The sequence below is a fragment of the Eretmochelys imbricata genome, chromosome 23 (assembly GCF_965152235.1).
Source record: "Eretmochelys imbricata isolate rEreImb1 chromosome 23, rEreImb1.hap1, whole genome shotgun sequence".
Taxonomy (NCBI): domain Eukaryota; kingdom Metazoa; phylum Chordata; order Testudines; family Cheloniidae; genus Eretmochelys; species Eretmochelys imbricata.
Genome location: NC_135594.1, coordinates 14,508,926 through 14,529,574, shown reverse-complemented (window position 1 = coordinate 14,529,574; position 20,649 = coordinate 14,508,926). Strand labels below are relative to the sequence as shown.

The window sequence follows — 20,649 nt, the reverse complement described above, 5'->3', positions numbered from 1 at the left end:
ATACAGAGAACCAGGGAACTAGTTGGGAACTGGATTGGCTGGCTATATGGATACTTGGGGCAGTTTGCTATTGGATAAGTATGCTGGGGAAAAGGATGTATAAAAGCCTGTGTAACTTCCTGCTCTGGGTACAGGATTTGAGATTCAAATCTCCCTGTACCTATTTGAAGCTTCAAATAAACTTTTCTGCTTCTCCACCCCGTTGTGATAATTGGGTGTAGCACACCGGGTAACGAACCACTCAAGCTGTTGTTCAGCCTCTCGGCACTGGGTGCCAGTAACAGGCCCCTCCACCTCCTGGAGCCGCACCTCTCCGAGCCTTAGCACGCCTGTCTCTGCCTTGGGACAGTGGACTCACTCTGTCCACTCACTCTGCACCCCCGGGCCCCCACGCCCAGAGAGAATAATGCCCCCCTGATCTCTAGCCCGGAGCGACTCTCAGCCAGCGTCAAACAGGAGGGTTTAATGAGCGTTGAACCCAGCACAGGAAACTCTCAGGGCCCTCAGGCCTGGCCTCCCTCCGCACAGCACATCCCAGTCTCCCCTGCATCCAGGTGGGCTCTGCCTGCTCCCTCTCTCCAGCCCTGAGCCCCCCTGCTTCCCAGCAGGGCATCTGATCTCACTGGCCCCAAGCCCCCCTCTCCCCGTCCATTGTCTTCTCTCCAGGTAAACAGGGTCGCCTGGGCCCCTTCTCCCCTCTTCTGTCCTCTGGCCCCCCTGGCTGGAACCGGCTGGTCCGGTCACCGGGGTCCTCTCTTCCCAGCCCATTGTCCTCCCACTGGCCGGACCTGGCTGTGACTCCCGAGCTGGGCCTCCCGGTCACCAGTCGCTGGGGTCTCCAATCTCCAGGCCATTGGCCGGGGTCTGAAGTTCCCTCACTGGTCCCCTGTACCTACCAACTCCCTCTCCCATCACCTCGTTCCACCCGTAACATGCAGGGAAACTGAGTCCCACCCCCGCTGCATGCAAACCATTGGAAAACCCAAGGAAAAAACAAGAAAATCCCCCACTTCCTCACACCCCTCCCAGAGCCGGGGTATATAAACAGGACAGGTGCCGGGCAACAGGTTTACAGGGTTTCACTGGCAGTAGCAGGAACAGGAAGCAAGCGCCGGCTCTGGGCAGACTTCCCCTTTCGCGGATTTATCAGCTGTTAGTTTAACAACTTAGGATCCACATTTACCCCTACGTCACCCCCGCTCAGGGGCCAGAAACCACAACCCCTCCCAGCCCCCCGTCCCATCTCTGTGCCATGGCACTTGGCTAAGAACAGATTCTGCAGCGCCACTACCTGGGAAGGAGGTTGGCCAGGTCCCTCCACCCTCATGCTCCAGGGCGGGTGGTGGGCCCAGCCGGGTCAGGAAGGAACCTCTGCCCCGCTCCATGGGAGAGGGTTTCTCTGTGGGGGGCACTCTGTGTGTGTGGGGGGTCCCTCCTCTGCCCTGAGCTGCTGCTCCAGGGAGCCTAAACAGGCCTGTTGGAAAAGGTCAGGGCAGCCTGAGCCTGGGCACCTCCTGAGGTTGCCCCTTTCCCAGCTTGTCCCTGGATGGGGCAGCTCCCATATGGGGCAGTTCCCATGTGGGGCTGGGAAGTGATGCGGGGGCGGGACCGGGCATCTGCAGGAGGGGATGTGGTTTGCTGGTCGTTGCAGGGAGCTGGATTTGCTCTGACCGCGGTAGATTTGGGCTGGAGATTGTAGAGAAATCAGCTGATGGGGAAGAAAGGGGCCGAGCGCATCACGGGCTTCCTGGGGCTGCAGCCCCCAGCGCAGTTCCTCATTCCACTTGCACTCGGGCCTCAGGCTGGGTGGAGCTGGGCACTGGGGTGTTGGTGGCAGCGCTGGGGGGTCCCCCACTGCCCCGTCATGGCGTCTGCTCTCACCGTTCTCCTCCTTGGTGAGTATCGGAGACAGCCAGAGTGTGTGCCCATGGGGGGATCTGAGACCAGGGCGTGTTTCCATGCGGGGGATCTGAGACCAGGACGTGTTTCCATGCGGGGGATCTGAGACAAGGGTGTTTGCCCATTGGGGCGGGAGGCAGATCTCAGCCCAGGGCGTAGGATCCAGTTGCTCTGCGATCTGGTCCCTAATAACCGGTCTCCTTTCCAGGCTGCTGACTGGCCGGGCGGAGTGGGGTGTCGGGAGGTGAGTATCTGTGGGGCATGGGGCAGCTGGGGCAATTTCCGCATTAAGGACGAGAGACATGGGTGCGGGATGAGGGGCGCAGATCCCCCAAAGGGATGATTGTGTCAGACCTCTGCTCCCCTCCACACCCGGAGGTGGGGACTGAGACCTCGCCCCACTCATGACAGGGATGGGCACCACACAGGAGAATTCGCCTGCACTCAAAGCTCTGCCCTCCAGGAAATACACAGTGAAGGCACCAGCCACCCCGCAGCGCCCCCGAACTGTGCCCGGGGAGCTGGCCGTAGCCCCGGGGAATGGGTCAGTCAGAGCAGGGCTGTAAGAAGGGGACACACAGCGGGACTGGAGCAAGGCACCGTTGTGTCTCACCCTCGGCTTGCTGCACACGCACCTGTCACTGCTTTGCTCGTGGGTCAGGCTCAGCCCGACCCGGCGTTCGGAACGTCCCCTGAACGGCTTTGGAAATATCCCATCCCCAAAGGGGGCCCTGGCACCGGGCAGAGCAGAGCCAAATCCCCAGCAGCTGAGAGCGGTTTGGGCCGGAGTTTGGGCCCCAGGGGTGGGCCTTGAAAATGTTAGAACAACCGGGGGATTTTGCAAAAGTGTTTTTCGGAGGATTTGCTCAAAGGACTCAGATTTGTCCCTCAAACCCCACCCGGCACTCCTGTGTGTACAGCACATTGCCGAACAATTGGAGTAAACGTGGTTTTTAGAATATTTTAAAGAATAATCCATGTTCAGCCCAACCCCAGCAGAGCTGCCGCTGGGCTCCAATGTTAGAGAAACAGGAGGGTGATTCTGATCTCAGCCCCCGGGGTCAGTCCAGAGTCACCCCCGACCGCAGTGGGGGCATGTGACGTTTCCCTCTGGTGTTATCTGGACTGGCGATCTGCTAGGTCACCCCAATCCTGGACTCTGGGAGCCAGCCTTACCCTGCTGTGCTGTGAGGACCCCCACTCCTGAGCTGTTCGCACACAGCCTCTGGCGTGTAAGATGCTCTTTGGATTGTGCAACCAAATGCCAGTAGCCAATATCTCCGGTCCCAGACACTACCCTAGGAACCTCCATCTTGCAGTATCCAGTTATGCCTGCTGGATGCTGCAAGTTTATATGAGTTCATAAATTTAACAAAGAAATTGCTATGTACCAGGCTTCTTATCCCAAGGGGAGTCTCTGACACACTGCAAACCAAACACACTGCTTCAGGTAGAATAAACAAACAGATTTATTAACTGTAAAGATAGATTCTAAGTGATCATAAGTCAAAGCACAACCAGTCAGATTTTGTCAAACGAAATAAAAGCAAAACACATCCTAAGCTGATCTTAATACTTTCAATGCCCTTACAAACTTAGATGCTTCTCACCACAGGCTGGCTGGTTTCCCTTCAGCCCGGCTCTCCCCTTGATCAGCACTTCAATTGCTTGGTGGTGCTGTCTGTAGATGTAGGGGGAAGAGAGAGAGAGTATGGCAAATGTCTCTCCCTTTTATCATGTGCTTTCTTTCCTCCGGGTTTTCCCCACCCCCCCTTCAGAGTCAGGTGAGCATTACCTCATCACATCCCAAACTGACCAAAGGAAGCGGGGGGTGACTCCCTTGAGAATCCAACAGATTCTTTTGTTGCTGCCTCGGCCAATGTCCTTTGTTCCTGTGAGGCTGGGCTGGGTTAGTCCCACACATGCCCTGATGAGGTGTGAACTGCCCCACTGCGTCTGGAGACTGCTTTAAGCCAGGAGGACACATTTTCAGCCTCATAACTATGTACATGAAATTATAACCTATAACCTCACTATAACAATGACTATAACAACCATACTTAATGCATCATGAGCCTGCTGAAGACCCCTGAGATGACAAACTTTGCATTGGATACCACACAATCATTTTACAAGGATGAACATGGGGGTGCTGGGTGTTCCCCCGAGGAACAGAGCATCACAGGGCAGGGCCAGGTTCTTATCTCAGCCCCGCCAGGGTCAATCCAGAGTCACCCCTGACTGCAGCGGGGACCGGGCTGAATTGACCTTGGAGAATTGAAGGAATCAGAGACTGGAAATTTCCTTCCATCCTCCTGTGTCTCTTCCCGGCTGTGAGCAATGGGGCCGGGCCTGCACCCCAGGGACGGGCAAGGGGTAAAACGCTGGAGCAACAGACGGGCAGAGGATTTAATCAGATGGGATGCAGTTTGTGACATCCCCACTTACTGCCTGTTTGTTTGTGAATCCAGAGGGGTCCTACCCCAAACCCTCCATCTCTGCCAGCCCCGGTGGGGTGATTCCCATGGGGGGAAACTTCACCATCCACTGTCAGCATGAGTTTCTGGGCATGAGGTTCCTCCTCTGCAAGGATGGAGACGGGAACTATCTGACTTACACAGACCCTGCTGGCTCTGAAGCTGAATTTCCCATCACCAGCACCAGCCTTTGTTTGCCACCTAGTTGACCATGCAACATAGAGGAGAAACTGGGGCAAAGATGGTATTTGTACAAAATATTTACAGAAAATTCCAAGGGGTAGCCGTGTTCGTCTGTAGCCACAAAAACAACAAGGAGTCTGGTGGCACCTTAAAGACTAACAGATTTATTTGGGCATAAGCTTTTGTGGGTAAAAAACCCACTTCTTCAGATGCAGGGACTGAAAATTACAGCTGCAGGCATAGATATACTGGCCCGTGAAGGGAAGGGAGTTACCTCAGAAGTTGGAGACCCAGTGTTGACAGGACCAATTCAGTCCGGGGGCATGTGGTCCCCTCCCAATAACCGATGCGGAGGTTTCAATACCAAGAACCGGGAGATTGCTTTTGTTGTGAGCCAGCCACTCCCAGCAACTGCACCAGTAACTACACCCCACACCACAGAAACACAAACCCAGGAACCAAGGGGGACAAAGCGGGACTGTTCTTAATGGTTCCTCTGAATAGTGTGGGGGTGCCTCAGTTTCCCCTAGGCAGTTCTTAAGTCTCTAGGGGGTGGGATAAGGGTGTATGACCATTGCAGAGCCCTAGAGGGCAGGTGTTTACAGGGGACTGGACACAGAGAATGGCCGACACCCTGTTTCCTGGCGACAGATGGCCGCGCCCTTCCCCCCTACAAAATGAGAGCTAAAGGGCTGGAGAACAAAGGAATCAGGTGACCTCCTGGCCCGGGAAAGGGACAAAGCCCAGAGGAGGAGGGGCTGGAGGGAGTTTCAGTTTGGGGCTGGGTGGAGGAACGCAGGGAACTCCAGGGCTGGGGTCTAAGCTCCCTGCTCCCCCAGAAGGACTTGACTGAGGGGTCCTGGTTGTACCCACAAGCTCTGTTTTGGACTGTGTTCCTGTTGTCCAATAAACCTTCCGTTTTACTGGCTGGCTGAGAGTCTCCGTGAATCCCAGGAAGAGGGGTGCAGGGCCTGGACTCCCCCACTCTCCGTGACACCAAGCCCTGTAGCAAACCTCGTTGCCTACTCTGTCCCCATATCTACATTAGCGACGCCAACCACATCAGCCACACATCAGGGGCTCGTTCACCTGCACGTCTACCAATGTGATCTAGGCCATCATCTGCCAGCAATGCCCCTCGGCCATGTACATTGGCCAAACTGGACAGTCTCTATGCAAAAGGCTAAATGGACACAAATCGGACATCAGGAATGGTAACATACAAAAGCCGGTAGGAGAACACTTCAACCTCCCTGGACACGCAATCACAGATTTCAAAGTAGCCATCCTTCAACAAAAAAAACCTTCAAAAACAGACTTCAAAGAGAAACCGCAGAGCTGCAATTCATTTGCAAATTTAACACCATCAATTTGGGCTTGAATAGGGGCTGGGAGTGGCTGGCTCACTACGAAAGCAATTGTAATTGTCACTCCCTGCATCTGAAGAAGTGGGGTTTCTTACCCACAAAAGCTTATGCCCAAATAAATCTGTTAGTCTTTAAGGTGCCACCGGACTCCTCGTTTTTACAGCAAATTCCCACTCTGTCACAGGGAAGCCCGGCCGGGGAGCAGGGACAGTCACTGGGGGTGTTTGTGTGTTCCCCAGCCTGGGGGCAGCAGCAGATGCTGGTGATTCAGAGCAGAGGGAGGGGGGATCCCTGCCCCCAGGGGGAGCTGCAGAGCAGGGGGCTTTTCCCAGGGGGATGCTCCCCTGGGCTGTTCACACTCAGGGGACACACAGAGGAGTCGGGGCCCAGGGGCTGCCAAGTTGGCACCATCCCCAGCCACAAAAATCCATCCCTCGCTCCCTGGAAATGACCCTGACCATCAATGCAGTGAATGTCCCTTACCGACAGATTTGGGAGGGGAGTGAAGCTTCGTGCTTCAGACACGAACCCTCCTCAAACGGGGCAGCCGGAGGCTTCCTCTGGGGGCAGCTGGGCCCATCAGTGGCCATGGCGGTGCCCTGGAGCTCCCCGCAAAGCAGCCAGGAGCAACCAGTATGGGAGGCGGGATACCAGGCTAGATGGGCCCGTTGGTCTGAGGCGGCGTGGCCAGGCCTGGCTGGTGCCATGGCACTGTTGGGGGAGGGGTGGCTGGAAATGACGGCCAGACTGGATCAGACAGCGCCCCCTAACGCTGCGCTAGTGGGGCCAGCCCTGACTGATGGGGAGAGTGCCCCCTACCGAGCCCCCCACCCTGCAGCCCAGCAGCCCCTAGCCCTACAAATCCCCCAAATCTTGCTTCCTCTGACCTCACTTGATGCCGTGGAGCCCCCTGACACCCTCCCCGTAGAATTCCCTGTACACACAGCTGTCCTACCCCAGAGGTGGCCGCATCTCAGTACCAGGCGAGGGGTCCCTGTATAACGAGCCGCCGGCACCGTGCTTCTCGGGTAACTAGGATGCCAGGGAAGCTGATCGGCCTGTGGATCAGGTTTGTTATAACGAGTCACTAACGAGGGAGGATTGGGCACAGGAAAAGCCCCCCAAGTTAATCTGCCCCGCCCCCGGCGCATGCTCTGGTGTTGCGCTGCCCCTTGCTGGTCTGGGCCCCCCACAGCAGGGATACAGGCTCAGCCCCAGCAGCAGAGGGGACTCCCCAGGCTCTCCCACCCCTGCTGCCCTGTGGGGGGGAGTGGCCGGGCGCTGGGACCAGGGATATCCCGATCGGCTCATGGGGGATTCTGGTTTGTGTCCCTCGGCAGGAAAAGGAGCCGCACCAAGACCCAGCAGGTAGGGACCCCGGCCTCTCCCCCTCTGGATCGACCTGCCTGGCTCACAGGGCTCCTGGGTTCTGTCCCAGCTCAGGGAGGGGAGTGGGGTCTTGTGGTTAGAGCAGGGGGGTTAGGGTACAGCATGAAGGAGGATGGGGGGCTCTCTGGGTGTGCTGGAGAATCTCCCTGCGCATTGGGGGATATGACATTTACAAGGGGATTTTCTCTCTTTTGGCGCCAGCCCTTTGGGGGCATTGAAGGCCCCTGCTCAGCAAGACCGCATAGACAAAACCACAAAGGGACTGGAGGGGAAAACTGGATATTCAGGGAAATTATTGTGCCTCCTTTGAAAGAAATAGTAGTTTTCATTCCACCCTCTTTCTATATTGAATTAAACACCTAAAATGTCCTGAGGACACAGGGGCTCAGATCTCTTTTTGTTTTCTGGGTGTCCCTGTCCTGCAGAGTGCGGAGGCTGAAACGGACAAAACTTTCTCTAAGTACCTTGTATATTTCATGGCGGCTATTCTACTTCTCCTTCATTCACCCCGGTCTTCCCCTCCTAATAGCCACCCATTGGTGTGGCCCCCTGCATCTTTGCAGCTAACACCTCAGGAACTTCTGCTTAATGGCATCTGGCCCCTGGGGGCTGTTGGTCCGATTCCTACACTGACGACCTATCTTTCCTGAGAGATCCATCCCTACTGGACAGATATTAACACTTTCTCCTATTCTGTCAATATAATCAGGTAATCACAGAATATCCGGGTTGGAAGGGACCTCAGGAGATCATCTAGTCCAAACCCCTGCTCAAAGCAGGTCCAATCCCCATTTTTTGCCCCAGATACACTTAGAACATACCTGGCATAAGAGTAGATTTAGATCTGTCAAGGAAGACAAGAGGATTTTGTTTTCACAAGAAGACATTCATGTGGACGTTCCAAGGTTAGGTTTTGAGTGCCATACCGTCACATGGCAATTGCGCGGGCTTGCTTCTTATTGGTCAAGTCTTGTCCGGCGCGCTATTAACAGCGGGAGGACAGTAAGTGGGGGGGGGGGCGGGGGGGGGGAAATGCCACCTAAGAAGATACACGTTCAGCAGACCCGAACGGGCGAGTTTAAACGTAAAAGTGAGGAAATGGAAAAAGTGAGGTACAAATGACTTTAAGGCCTTTTTGGATGCATTATATTCCTTGTACAATCAATCACCAAAAAACTCTTGTGAACTGAGTGCTCATGCCAAAGAATTACACATTGTACTTAAAAAAATCGGCAAAATATTCAATTTAAGGTGGCTGGCAAACATACCCTGCTTTGGCAAAACACTTTGAGACGGCCTCTCAATCCTGTCAAGAGTCGGAAGCGAACATATTAAACTTCAAGGACTGGACTCAAAGCTGTGTTCTGTACATTTCATCAGAAACCTTTCGTTAATGCTGGATGTGCTGACGGAACTGAAGAACTTGTCCGAGATGTTACAAGAACGAGACATGACCATTCCAAAAGCAGACAACCTAATACAAATATACATCAAGAGAATCGAAAGCCTAAAAACAGACCCAGGAATTCACTCTGAAGAAGCTGTTTGGGGAGGGCTAGCTCAGTGGTTTGAGCATTGGCCTGCTAAACCCAGGGTTGGGAGTTCAATCCTTGAGGGGGCCATTTAGTGATCTGGAGCAAAAATTGGGGATTGGTCCTGCTTTGATTGAGCAGGGGGTTGGACTAGATACCTCCTGAGGTCCCTTCCAACCCTGATATTCTATGATTCTAAGATCAGAAGGCTGAACAATCCATGATGTTCAAAAACAGCAAATTAAACGGCGCTGGAAAAAGCCCCAGAATCAACTCGTCTCAATTCATTCAAGCAGTCATTGACAAGATGAGGACAAAACTCTTCACAACTGCCTCAGACAAAGCCGATAGAAGCACACGTGACGAAAGGGCTTCCAATTATAAGGACTTAATTAACAATTTGTCAATTCTGAATCCTGAAAAATGGCTAGAGAATCCAGAGAATCCCCACTTTGGAGAAAAGGAAATAAGAGCATTGGCTGATCAACTGAGGCTCAATCAACAAGAAACACACATGGGATTTGTTGAATTCAAGGCTTCTGGAGGAAAAAATATTCCTGGTAAACTTAAAAAACTCGTCCTTGCAGCGGACACCCTCGCTGCAAGCAACGCTGACTGCGAAAGAGGATTCAGTGCGATGAACAACATCATTTCAGTGAAACGGACTGTACTTACCACTCGTCATGTGGCGGACTTGCTATTCATTTCATGAATACTCCTTATACTCAGGGGACTCCCAGGCCATATGTGAAATTGTGGTTTGGAAAGGGCAGCCGTGCAGCACGTTCATCTCGAGGCATGGCACGACAACAGGGAGAGCAGCGAGATCAGCTGTATGGCCCAATGTGGGAGTTTCTACAAGGATGCTTTGCTCCATCTAGTCCTTCCCAGGGATGCCCCTTTCTTGCCCCCATTGGCTAGCCAACTCACACCTTCCACGCGCGAGGACTGAGCCAGGGACTGGGGCAGCTTTGCTGTGGGTAGCGGTTCCCCTTGGAGCTGCAGCCCCCACCTGCTGCCCCCTATCGCTGCATGCCCGCCCGACCTTTGTCTCCTCCCCTGCCTCCCAGGTGGCTCCCTCCCGCAACCTGACAGAGGAGCAGTTGCTGAGGCTGGAAGTTTTCCGGTGGACACCACTAAGCAGCAACCCAAAAGCTGGGTGTCCACAGGTGCCCTGGCACTACCCAGCCAGACCTTGCCTCTTGCAGAAGTTCCTGAGGTGTTAGCTGCAGAAACACTGTCTCCCCTGTCCCCCCACCCCTCAAAAGGGCACTGGCGCCCTCCCCACGGGCTGCACGCCTGGAGACTGTGCCTGGCCGCTGCAATGGGTGGCTGCTTGCTTGCACAAGGACAGCGATGCCTACAGTCTGTATGTGTATGAATGTATCACAAGCCATGCAGCTGCAGCCTGTCGCTGACCAGCAGCGACCCCAGCAACCAGCCCCTGCGGGCTGCTGCCTGCAGAGAGCCAGCAGATGCCGCTGGGCTGGGTCTGCCAAGGAGTAAGTGACCAAGGCAAAAACCACAGCCAGCCAGCCAGCCACTGCACCATGCCCACAAGTGCCCCGCTTTCCCTAGACGCGCCCATTTCCTAGCAAGTCAGATATCAAGGATTGTTTCATCTCCCTCCCAGGCACATAAAAGTGTGCAGGGGCACACCAATGGGTGGCTATTAGTAGGGGAAGACCGGGGCGAATGAAGGAAAAGTAGAATAGCCGCCATGAAATATACAAGATACTTAGAGAAAGTTTTGTCCGTTTCAGCCTCCGCACTCTGCAGGACAGGGACACCCAGAAAACAAAAAGAGATCTGAGCCCCTGTGTCCTCAGGACATTTCAGGTGTTTAATTCAATATAGAAAGAGGGTGGAATGAAAACTACTATTTCTTTCAAAGGAGGCACAATAATTTCCCTGAATATCCAGTTTTCCCCTCCAGTCCCTTTGTGGTTTTGTCTATGGGGCTATTTGCATTCCCTGTGAATCTTTAGTTGTTTTACCAAAATTGCTTTGCCCAAAATAAACCCCGATCATCAGAACACATCTTCCCACCATGTGCTCCATGTTTGTTTGTTTGTAAACAGTAACGTTTCAAAGAGGATCTGCAAGCAGTTTGGACATCACAAACCATGATCCTCTGCTGGGGAGGGAATGGGATAGATTTGAACTGGGAAATGGTTCCTGATTTTGATTGTATTTTTTGTGTATTATATTATTGAAGATCGCCTCATCCAGGGGGCAGAAAAGAACTGCCCAGGCTTTGGTACCCCCCGCCCCAACAACCCTGAGGGAAATTAACAAGAAAGCCAGAAATAGCCCCTCATTCAGAGGTTCAGACCACAGAGTGAACAGCTAAATTTAAACTGTTCCTATGCAGACAGCAGGCATCCTGGGGAGGCTTCTCCTTCAGCCACTCCCCAGGCTCCCGGCTACAAGCTAGAGGGGAGACCCTGCTGAGTGCGGGGGTCGGGGGAACGGGGAGCCTAGCCCCCTTGGCAGCCTGGCTGGAGGAGGAGAGGGAGAGAAACAACAAACAAATGGGACAGTGAGGTTTCCCTTTCCAAGCTTTTATTAGCTTTTTAGTCTGAACTTTTTGTTCCGCAGCCAGAAGGGGTGAAAGTCAGCCGGTACTGAATGCTCCGCTTATTTGCCAGTAGACTGCTGCATGTTTTTTTACTGGTACTCTGGGCCGGACTGGACCGGCTTGCTTTCACCTCTGGGCAGGATCCCTGGAGAGGGGTGGAGCTTGTGGGGGCTCCACCCACATGGTGCAGCGCCTGATTGACAGCTGCTGCTGGGCAGGACTAAGGAGAAGGTCCCAGAGGTAGCTGGTATCACCTGAGCTTCTTGCCTCCCTCCCCATCTGCTCCCTGGGGGACAGTCGCCTCCCCCACTAGTTCAGTGTCTCCCTCTGTGTGGCCCCTGTTCTCCCTTCCCAGGCCTGGGGCTTTGTGGGTCTCTCCTTCACTTCTCCATTGGACCTTCCCAGCCAGTGACCTGCAGGGAATCCCCACCCACTCCTGACTCCCAGCCCCCTGCTCTAACCACTAGACCCCACTCCCTTCCCAGAGCCTGGGTGGGAACCCAGGAGTCCTGGCTCCCAGCCCCGCTCCCCCGCTGTAACTGCGTAGACTCTGCTGCCATCTCTGTGCCTTAGTTTTCTTCCCTCCCTGTAACATGGGGCTAATGACCCTGGCCCATGCTGTGGGGCAGGGGAGGGGTGGCTGTGCCGGGCTCTGAGCCCCCTGGATGGATGTGGGGGGTTGGAGCTGGGTGTGGGCTTCTCCTCCGGGCCGGCCAGGGGTGCAGCTCAGCGGGTGTCTCTGTTCTGCAGACGCCTCTATCAACGAGGGGAAAGAGCCGCAGACCCTGGTAAGTGTCCCCTGTTCCCCCATGGGGCCTGACCCACAGAGGCCCTGGAAGCCCCCTCACATTGAACCCCACCCACTTTACCTGGCACACTCAGTGATTTGGGGTGGGGCTGCTGGGAGGGGGTTAGGCTTGTGGGATCTCCAGCTGGGATTACAGAGTCCAGCGGAGGGCAACGCAAATGATCAGGGGACTGGAACCCATGACTTACGAGGAGAGGCTGAGGGAACTGGGGTTCTTTAGTCCGCAGAAGAGAAGAGCGAGGGGGGATTTGATAGCAGCCTTCAACTCCTTGAAGGGGGGTCCAAAGAGGATGGAGCTGGGCTGTTCTCAGGGGGGCAGATGACAGAACAAGGAGCGATGGTCTCAAGTTGCAGTGGGGGAGGTCCAGGTTGGATATTAGCAAAAACTATGTCACTAGGAGGCGGGGAGGCACTGGAAGGGGTTCCCTAGGGTGGTGGTGGAATCTCCTTCCTTGGAGGTTTTTAAGGCCCGGCTTGACAGTGCCCCGGCTGGGATGATTTAGTTGGTCCTGCTTTGAGCAGGGGGTTGGACTAGAACCTCCTGAGGTCTCTTCCAACCCTGATCTTCTATGGTTGCAGGGGTGGGTGTGTTGGGGTGTTGGTGGATTCACACACACTCACACACACCCCAGTGACTCTCTCCCCTCCCAGCCCCAGGAGCCCGACCCCGGTGCCGACAGACTCACTTACGCCGAGCTGGACGGCCAGGTGCTGCAGGCCAAGCCGGGGAGCCTGGCCCTTGCCCACGAGCCTGCCCAGCTCAGCATGTACGCCGCGATCAATGTGAGCTGGGGGGCCCCGCAGTGAGAGCCCCCCGTAGCCATGGGGCGCCAGCCCCCAGGGGGCGACAGACTTACCCTCCCGCAGCGACAGCCCCAGAGAACTCTGCTTCTAGGGAAGATTTAGGGGGTGTGAGGATGTGACTCAGCAGGGAGGGGGAAGTGTTGACCTGGGAATGTGCCCTGGGGATGGGAGACCTGAGAGCCTGTCACCTGAGCCAGGAGGGGGAGGGCGAGGTGACACCTCTGCCCAGCCTGTCTTCATGGCTGCAGGAAAGAGCCTGCTGGGAGAGTTTAGTTTCAGTTTGGGGCTGGGTGGAGGAACACAGGGATCCCTGCTCCCCCAGAAGGACTTGACTGAGGGGTCCTGGGTGTACCCACAAGCTCTGTTTTGGACTGTGTTCCTGTTGTCCAATAAACCTGCTGTTTTACTGGCTGGCTGAGAGTCTCAGTGAATCCCTGGAAGAGGGGTGCAGGGCCTGGACTCCCCCACACTCCGTGACAGGGGGGATGCCCCAGGCTGCCCTCCCCCCGCTGCAGCCCCATCCCATTGAGCTGCTGTCCCCCTTCCCCTCCCAGAACAACATTTGGGGACCTGGGGGAGGGCTCAGCACCGGGACAGGGAGGGGACACATTGAGGCAGCTTTTATGTGATTTTGCATCCTGTTAGTCTCCAGATTTGTAATAAACACTGAACCACAAACCAGCCCCACCAGGTAGCCACAGCCCCCCTCTCCCTGTGCCGGGAGTGTATGTCACACCTAGGGGAGATGGGATTGTTCGGGGGGGAGTGCTGGGCCCTTCCTGCTCTAACCACTAGACCCCAGTCCCCTCCCAGAGCCGGGGTATATTACAGGGTCGCTGCCAGGGAATCAAGTTGATGCTGAGTTTTACTGGCAGTGGCAGTAACAGAAACAGAAAGTGAGCGCCGGCTCTGGACACACTTCCCCTTTTCATGGATTTTTCAGCTGCTGCTTCAGCAACTTAGGATCTAAATGTATCCATCCCTCCCCACCTCACAGGGGCCCAAAACTCCCAGCCCTCTGTCCCGTCTGCAGCGCCACTACCTGGAAGGGAGGTTGGGCAGGTCCCTCCACCCTCATGCTCCAGGGCAGGCACTGGCCCCAGCCTGGTCAGGAAGGAACCTCTGCCCTGCTCCACGGGAGAGGGTCACTCTGTGGGGGGCACTGTGTGTGTGGGGGGGGGATCCCTCCTCTGCTCTGATCTGCGGCTCCAGGAGGCTAGACGGGCCTGTTGGAAAAGGTCAGGGCAGCCTGGGCACCACTTGAGATTTCCCCGTTCCCAGCTGGTCCCCGGACTGGGCAGCTCCCATGTGGGGCTGGGAGGTGATGTGGGGTGCGGGGGGGACCAGGCAGCTGCAGGAGGGGATGTGGTTTGGTGGGTGTTGCAGGGAGCTGGCTTTGCTCTGACCGCGGTAGATTTGGGCTGGAGATTGCAGAGGAACCATCTGATGGGAAGAAAGGGGCCAAGCACATCACGGGCTTCCTGGGGCTGCAGCCCCCGGCGCAGTTCCTCATTCCGCTCGCACTCGGTCTCAGGCTCAGTGGAGCTCAGCAGTGGGGTGTTGGTGGGAGAGCTGAGGGGCCCCCCACTGCCCCATCATGGCATCTGCTCTCACCGTCCTCTTCCTCGGTGAGTATCAGACACACCCAGGGTGTGTGCCTATGGGGGGGTATCTGAGACCAGGGCGTGTGGCCACGGGTGGGTGAATCTGAGACCAGGGTATGTTCCTGTCACGGAGTGTGGGGGAGTCCGGGGCCTGCACCCCTCTTCCTCGGATTCACTGTGACTCTCAGCCAGCCAGTAAAGCGGAAGGTTTATTGGAGAACAGGAACACAGTCCAAAACAGAGCTTGTGGGTACAACCAGGACCCCTCAGTCCAGTCCTTCTGGGGGAGCAGGGAGCTCAGACCCCAGCCCTGGGGTTCCCTGCGTTCCCCCACCCAGCCCAAAACTGAAACCAAACCCCGCCCCCAGCAGGCTCCCTCCTGCAGCCTCTGTCCACATTCCCGGGCAGAGGTGTTACCTCCCCCTCCCCCTCCTGGCTCAGGTGACAGGCTCTCAGGTCTCCCATCCCCAGTGACAGGTTTCAGAGTAACAGCCGTGTTAGTCTGTATTCGCAAAAAGAAAAGGAGGACTTGTGGCACCTTAGAGACTAACCAATTTATTTGAGCATGAGCTTTCGTGAGCTACAGCTCACTTCATCAGATACATACCGTGGAAACCCCAGTGAAACTCCCCTGCCACATTCCCAGGGCAACACTCCCCCCTCCCTGCTGCATCACAGTCCCCCATGGGGGAAGGGGGATCTGAGACCCTGGCGTGTGCCCATGTGGGGATCTGAGTCCAGGGTGTAGGATCCAGTCACTCTAGGATCTGGTCCCTAATGGCCCGTCTCCTTTCCAGGCTGCTGGCTGGTCGGCCGGAGTGGGGTGTCAGGAGGTGAGTATCTTTGGGGAATGGGGCAGCTGGGGGAATTTCCACATTAATGATGAGGGATGTGGATCGGGGTTGAGGGGCGCAGATCCCCCAAAGGGATGATCCTGTCTGACCTGCGCTCCCTCCCACACCCACTGGTGGGGACTGAGACCTCGCCCCTCTCATTACAGGGATGGGCACCACACAGGGAGAATTTGCCTGCATTCAAAGCTCTGCCCCCCAGGAAATATAGAGTGAAGACACCAGCCACCCCACAGGGCCCCCAACTGTGCCCGGGGAGCTGGCCGTAGCCCTGGGGAACAGGTCAGTCAGAGCAGGGCTGTAAGAAGGGGACACACAGCGGGACTGGAGCAAGGCACCGTTGTGTCTCACCCTCGGCTTGCTGCACACGCACCTGTCACTGCTTTGCTCGTGGGTCAGGCTCAGCCCGACCCGGCGTTCGGAACGTCCCCTGAACGGCTTTGGAAATATCCCGTCCCCAAAGGGGCCCCCAGCACCGGGCAGAGCAGAGCTAAATCCCCAGGGGCTGAGAGCGGTTTGGGCCGGAGCAGAGCCGGAGTTTGGGCCCCAGGGGTGGGCCGGAAAATGTTAGAACAACTGGGGGATTTTGCAAACACATGGTTTTTTGGGGGGGCCTGTTCTGGGACCCTCTTGCTCAAAGGACCCAAATGAGTCCCATGATCCCAGCACCCCTCCCTCCTCTCCCCCGGTGTACAGCACATTGCCAGACAATTGGAGGAAACGTGGGTTTTAGAATATTTTAAAGAATAATCCATGTTCAGCCCAACCCCAGGAGAGCTGCCGCTGGGCTACAACGTTAGAGAAACAGGAGGCTGATTCTGATCTCAGCCCCCGGGGTCAATCCGGAGTCACTCCTGACTGCAGCGGGGGCAGGGCTGAATTGACCCTGGAGAAATGAAGGAATCCGAGACAGGAAATCTCCTTCCCCCCTGCTGTGTCAGACGGACCTGGTTTGTGTCACCCCCACTTACTGCCTGTTTGTTTGTGAATCCAGAGGGGTCCTACCCCAAACCCTCCATCTCCGTCAGCCCCGGTGGGGTGATCCCCGTGGGGGGAAACGTCACCATCCGGTGTTGGCATCAGCGCCTGGGCATGAGGATCCTCCTCTACAAGGATGGAGACGGGAACTATACGACCTACACGGACCCTGCTGGCTCTGAGGCTGAATTTCCCATCCCCAGCGCCAGACGGGAACACGGGGGCAACTACACCTGTCGTTATAGCGACAGAACAGGACCAGCTACCTACTCGGAGCCCAGCGACCCTGTGCAGATCATTGTAACCGGTGAGGGGCCCAGCCCAGCACCTCGGCTCCCAGCCCCACACCCAGCCACCCCCCGGGGGGGTCTCAGCGAGCCCTGGTGCCCAGCGGATGGGACGTCCAGCCAGTGAAGGTTGGGTTGGGGGGGAGATCTCAGGCACCCAAAGATGGGGAGGGAGGGAGGGAGGGAGGAGATCTTGGGCTGGTGCCTTGGTGGCCTGGACCCCAGGGGAGACCCTGACCCTGTCTCTGCCCCGTCTCTGACGCTCCATGCTGGGGACGGGGTGCAGTGGCCGTGCCGGGGTCTGTCTCACGCCCCGTCTCCCTCCCACTCCAGATCTCAGCTCCCCCAAACTCTCCATCTCCCTGAGCTCCAGCGGGGAGGGGGCCGGGGTGAGGGCAGGGGTCACATTTCCCATCCCCAAAGTAAGCCAGACAGAGGGAGGCAGCTACACCTGCTATTATCCCCCGACTCGGATCCCGACCCCGTGCGGCTGGTGATAGCAGGTGAGGGGCCCGGCTCAGTGTCCCCGCTGCCAGCCCCACACCCAGCTGGATACTCAGGGGGGCTCCACGCCAATGAACCACTCAGAGCCAGGCTCTGCCCTGAGCTCTGGGCCAAGGAGAGGGGACGCCGGGCCGGGGAGCGGAGACGGAGTCACTGGGGGGTTCCCAGCCAGGGGGGAGCAGCCTCCTACCCTGCACATGGTCTGACGCTGCCCTGGTCACCACGGTGTCGGGGCGCCTGCCAGTCGAGCGTTAAGCGACGGGGCCCCGGCTGTCACGGGCGGGTCGTTCTCTCTCATCCTCTCCCCGGGGCAGATCTGTGCCCGCCGCGGAGGGTCGGTTTCAGGGGGTCAATGGCCGCGCTGCCCCAGGTCGATAAGGGAGCAGGTTGGCCGGAGGAGGGCGCCTGGCCTTGGAGCCAGAGGTGGGGAGGTTTGGGGGGCCCCTGGGTGCTGGGGGAGCTCGTTCTGCAGCCTGGGTCCGGCCCCGGAGGAAGTTCTGTCCCCTGCCCAGACGAGCGTGGCCCTGATTGAGGCTGGGCCGGAGGCAGGGAGCCGTCACCCCGGGGTCACCCCAGAGCTGTGGGCTGTTGTGGGGTGTCTGCCCTGCAGTGGGGGGCCGGCGGGCGGCAGCCGGGCTAGCTCTGATGGAGCTGAAAATAGCAATGGAGCCGTGGCCGCGCAGGACTAGCCGCTCATGTGTGCCCACGGCGCCCTGGGCGGGCTTGACTCTCACAGCCTGTCTCCTGTGCGCAGATCCCAGCTTACCCAGACCCTCCATCTCTCTGAGCCCCACTGAGATCACCGCCCCAGGGGCAGACGTCACCATCCGGTGTCAGGGGCAGAGCCGGGACGTGAGGTTCTTCCTGCACAAGGCTGGAGACCTGAACCCGCCGCGACACATGGACCCTGCTGGGGACAGGGCCGAGTTCTGCATCCCCACCGTGGGCCGGCAGCACGGAGGGAGCTACAGCTGCAGCTACCGGGCCCGATCAGAGCCCTTCGTCTCCTCGCAGCCCAGCCACCCCGTGGAGCTGGTGGTAGCAGGTGAGGGGCCCGGCTCAGTGTCCCCGCTGCCAGCCCCACACCCAGCTGGATACTCAGGGGGGCTCCACGCTAATGAACCACTCAGAGCCAGGCTCTGCCCTGAGCCCTGGGCCCAGCAGAGGGGACGCCGGGCTGGGGAGCGGAGACGGAGTCATTGGGGGGTTCCCAGCCAGGGGGGAGCAGCCTCCTACCCTGCACATGGTCTGACGCTGCCCTGGTCACCGCGGTGTCGGGGCACCTGCCAGTCGAGCGTTAAGCGACGGGGCCCTGGCTGTCACGGGCGGGTCGTTCTCTCTCGTCCTCTCCCCGGGGCAGGTCTGTGCCCACCGCGGAGGGTCAGTTTGGGGGGCGTCAATGGCCGCGCTGCCCCGGGTCGATAAGGGAGCAGGCCGGCCGGAGGAGGGCACCTGGCCTTGGAGCCGGAGGTGGGGAGGTTTGGGGGCCCCCTGGGTGCTGGGGGAGCTCGTCCTGCAGCCTGGGTCCGGCACCGGAGGAAGTTCTGTCCCCTGCCCAGACGAGCGTGGCCCTGACTGAGGCCGGGCCGGAGGCAGGGAGCCGTCCCCCCGGGGTCACCCCAGAGCTGTGGGCTGTTGTGGGGTGTCTGCCCTGCAGCGGGGGCCGGCGGACGGCAGCCGGGCTAGCTCTGATGGAGCTGAAAATAGCAATGGAGCCGTGGCCGGGCAGGACTAGCCGCTCATGTGTGCCCACGGCGCCCTGGGCGGGCTTGACTCTCACAGCCTGTCTCCTGTGCGCAGATCCCAGCTTACCCAGACCCTCCATCTCTCTGAGCCCCACTGGGGTCACCGCCCCAGGGGCAGACGTCACCATCCGGTGTCGGGGGCAGCGCCGGGACGTGAGGTTCTTCCTGCACAAGGCTGGAGACCTGAACCCGCCGCGACACATGGACCCTGCTGGGGACGGGGCCGAGTTCCACATCCCCACCGTGGGCCGGCAGCACGGAGGGAACTACAGCTGCAGCTACCGGCCCCGATCAGAGCCCTTCGTCTCCTCGCAGCCCAGCCACCCCGTGCAGCTGGTGGTACCAGGTGAGGGGCCCGGCTCAGTGTCCCCGCTCCCAGCCCCACCCCCAGCTGGATCCTCGGGGGGACTCCGCACTGATGGGACGTATTCGGAGCCAGGCTCTGCCCTGGGCTGAGGTGGGGACATGTGGCTGGGGAGCAGCTGCTGGAGGTTCAGGACTGAGGGAGGGGGGATCCCTGCTCCCAGGGGGAGCTGCAGAGCAGGGGGGCTTTTGCCGGGGGATGCTTCCCCGGGCTGCCCCTGCTCTGGGGACTCACAGAGGAGTTGGGGCTCAGGGGCTGCCCAGCCGGCACCGGCCCCAGCCACAAACAATCTCCCTCCCCGCACCCAGAATGACCCTGACGATCGATGCTGAGTTGCGGGGTGGGGGTGGGGCGACCACTGAGGCGCTGTTTCAGCCCCTCCCCCACCCCTGACGGACCCTGGTTCTATTCCCGCAGGAACAGAGTTGCTGACCAGCCCCATCATCGCCGGGGTGAGCGCGGCAGCCGCTGTCCTCCTCCTCCTCCTCCTCGTGGCCTTCGTCTGCTTCAGAAAAACCCGAGCCAGTAAGTGCCCCGCCCAGCGAGGGAAGGGTTAAGCCTGCCGCTAAGCAGGGCGGGATGGGGTCACGGCTTGGATGGGGGACTGTGCCGGGAAAGCCCAGGAGCAGGGGGGCGCAGCAGAGGGCGCTGTTGCGTGTGTAACCCCTGTACACCGCAGCTGTCCCACCCCAGAGGTGGCCGCATCTCAGCGCCGGGCGTGGGGTCCCTGTATAACGAGCTGCCGGCACCATGCCTCTCCGGTACCTGGGGTGACAGAGGAGACAACCGGCCTGGATCAGGTTCGTTATCACGAGTCACTAAAGAGGGAGGATTGGGAACAGGAAAGGCCCCCTTTCCCCCCCCCCCCCCGCGAGTTAATCTGCCCCTCCCCCCGGCACATGCTACAGTGTTACGCTGCCCCCTGCTGGTCCGGCCCAGCCCAGCAGGGATGCAGGCTCAGCCCCAGCAGCAGAGGGGACCCCCGCAGACCCTCCATCCCTGCTGCCCTGTGCGGGGTGAGTGGCCAGGCGCTGAGACCGGGGGATCCCGATCGGCTCATGGGGGTTTCTTGTTTGTGTCCCTCGGCAGGAAAAGGAGCCGCACCGAGACCCAGCAGGTAGGAACCCCGGCCCCTCCCGCTCCGGATCCACTTGCCTGGGTCACAGGACTCCTGGGTTCTCTCCTCGGCTCAGGGAGGGGAGTGGGGCTAGTGGTTAGAGCCGGGAGTGGGCGGTGACCAGAAATCCTGGGTTCTGTATCTGCCTCTGGGAGGGGA

General features: G+C 58.2%; 2 protein-coding genes and 1 long non-coding RNA gene across 3 annotated transcripts in view; all 3 read left to right on the top strand.

The window, feature by feature from the left end:
- LOC144279003 (immunoglobulin superfamily member 1-like) overlaps positions 1-20,649 on the top strand; it is a 143,638-nt gene that overhangs the window by 70,408 nt on the left and 52,581 nt on the right. The window contains 1 exon segment of the mRNA XM_077840415.1: positions 19,791-19,898. Coding sequence (XP_077696541.1) covers positions 19,791-19,898 — 108 coding nt within the window.
- LOC144279076 (uncharacterized) lies at positions 14,570-15,774 on the top strand. The gene is made up of 3 exons (XR_013348645.1): positions 14,570-14,668; positions 15,442-15,477; positions 15,645-15,774. It is a non-coding gene; the product is annotated as an uncharacterized LOC144279076 (long non-coding RNA).
- LOC144279247 (osteoclast-associated immunoglobulin-like receptor) lies at positions 16,243-19,465 on the top strand. The gene is made up of 3 exons (XM_077840736.1): positions 16,243-16,780; positions 18,019-18,309; positions 19,065-19,465. Exons 1-3 carry the CDS (start codon positions 16,390-16,392, stop codon positions 19,463-19,465), a joined length of 1,083 nt encoding a protein of 360 aa, XP_077696862.1. The 5' UTR covers positions 16,243-16,389.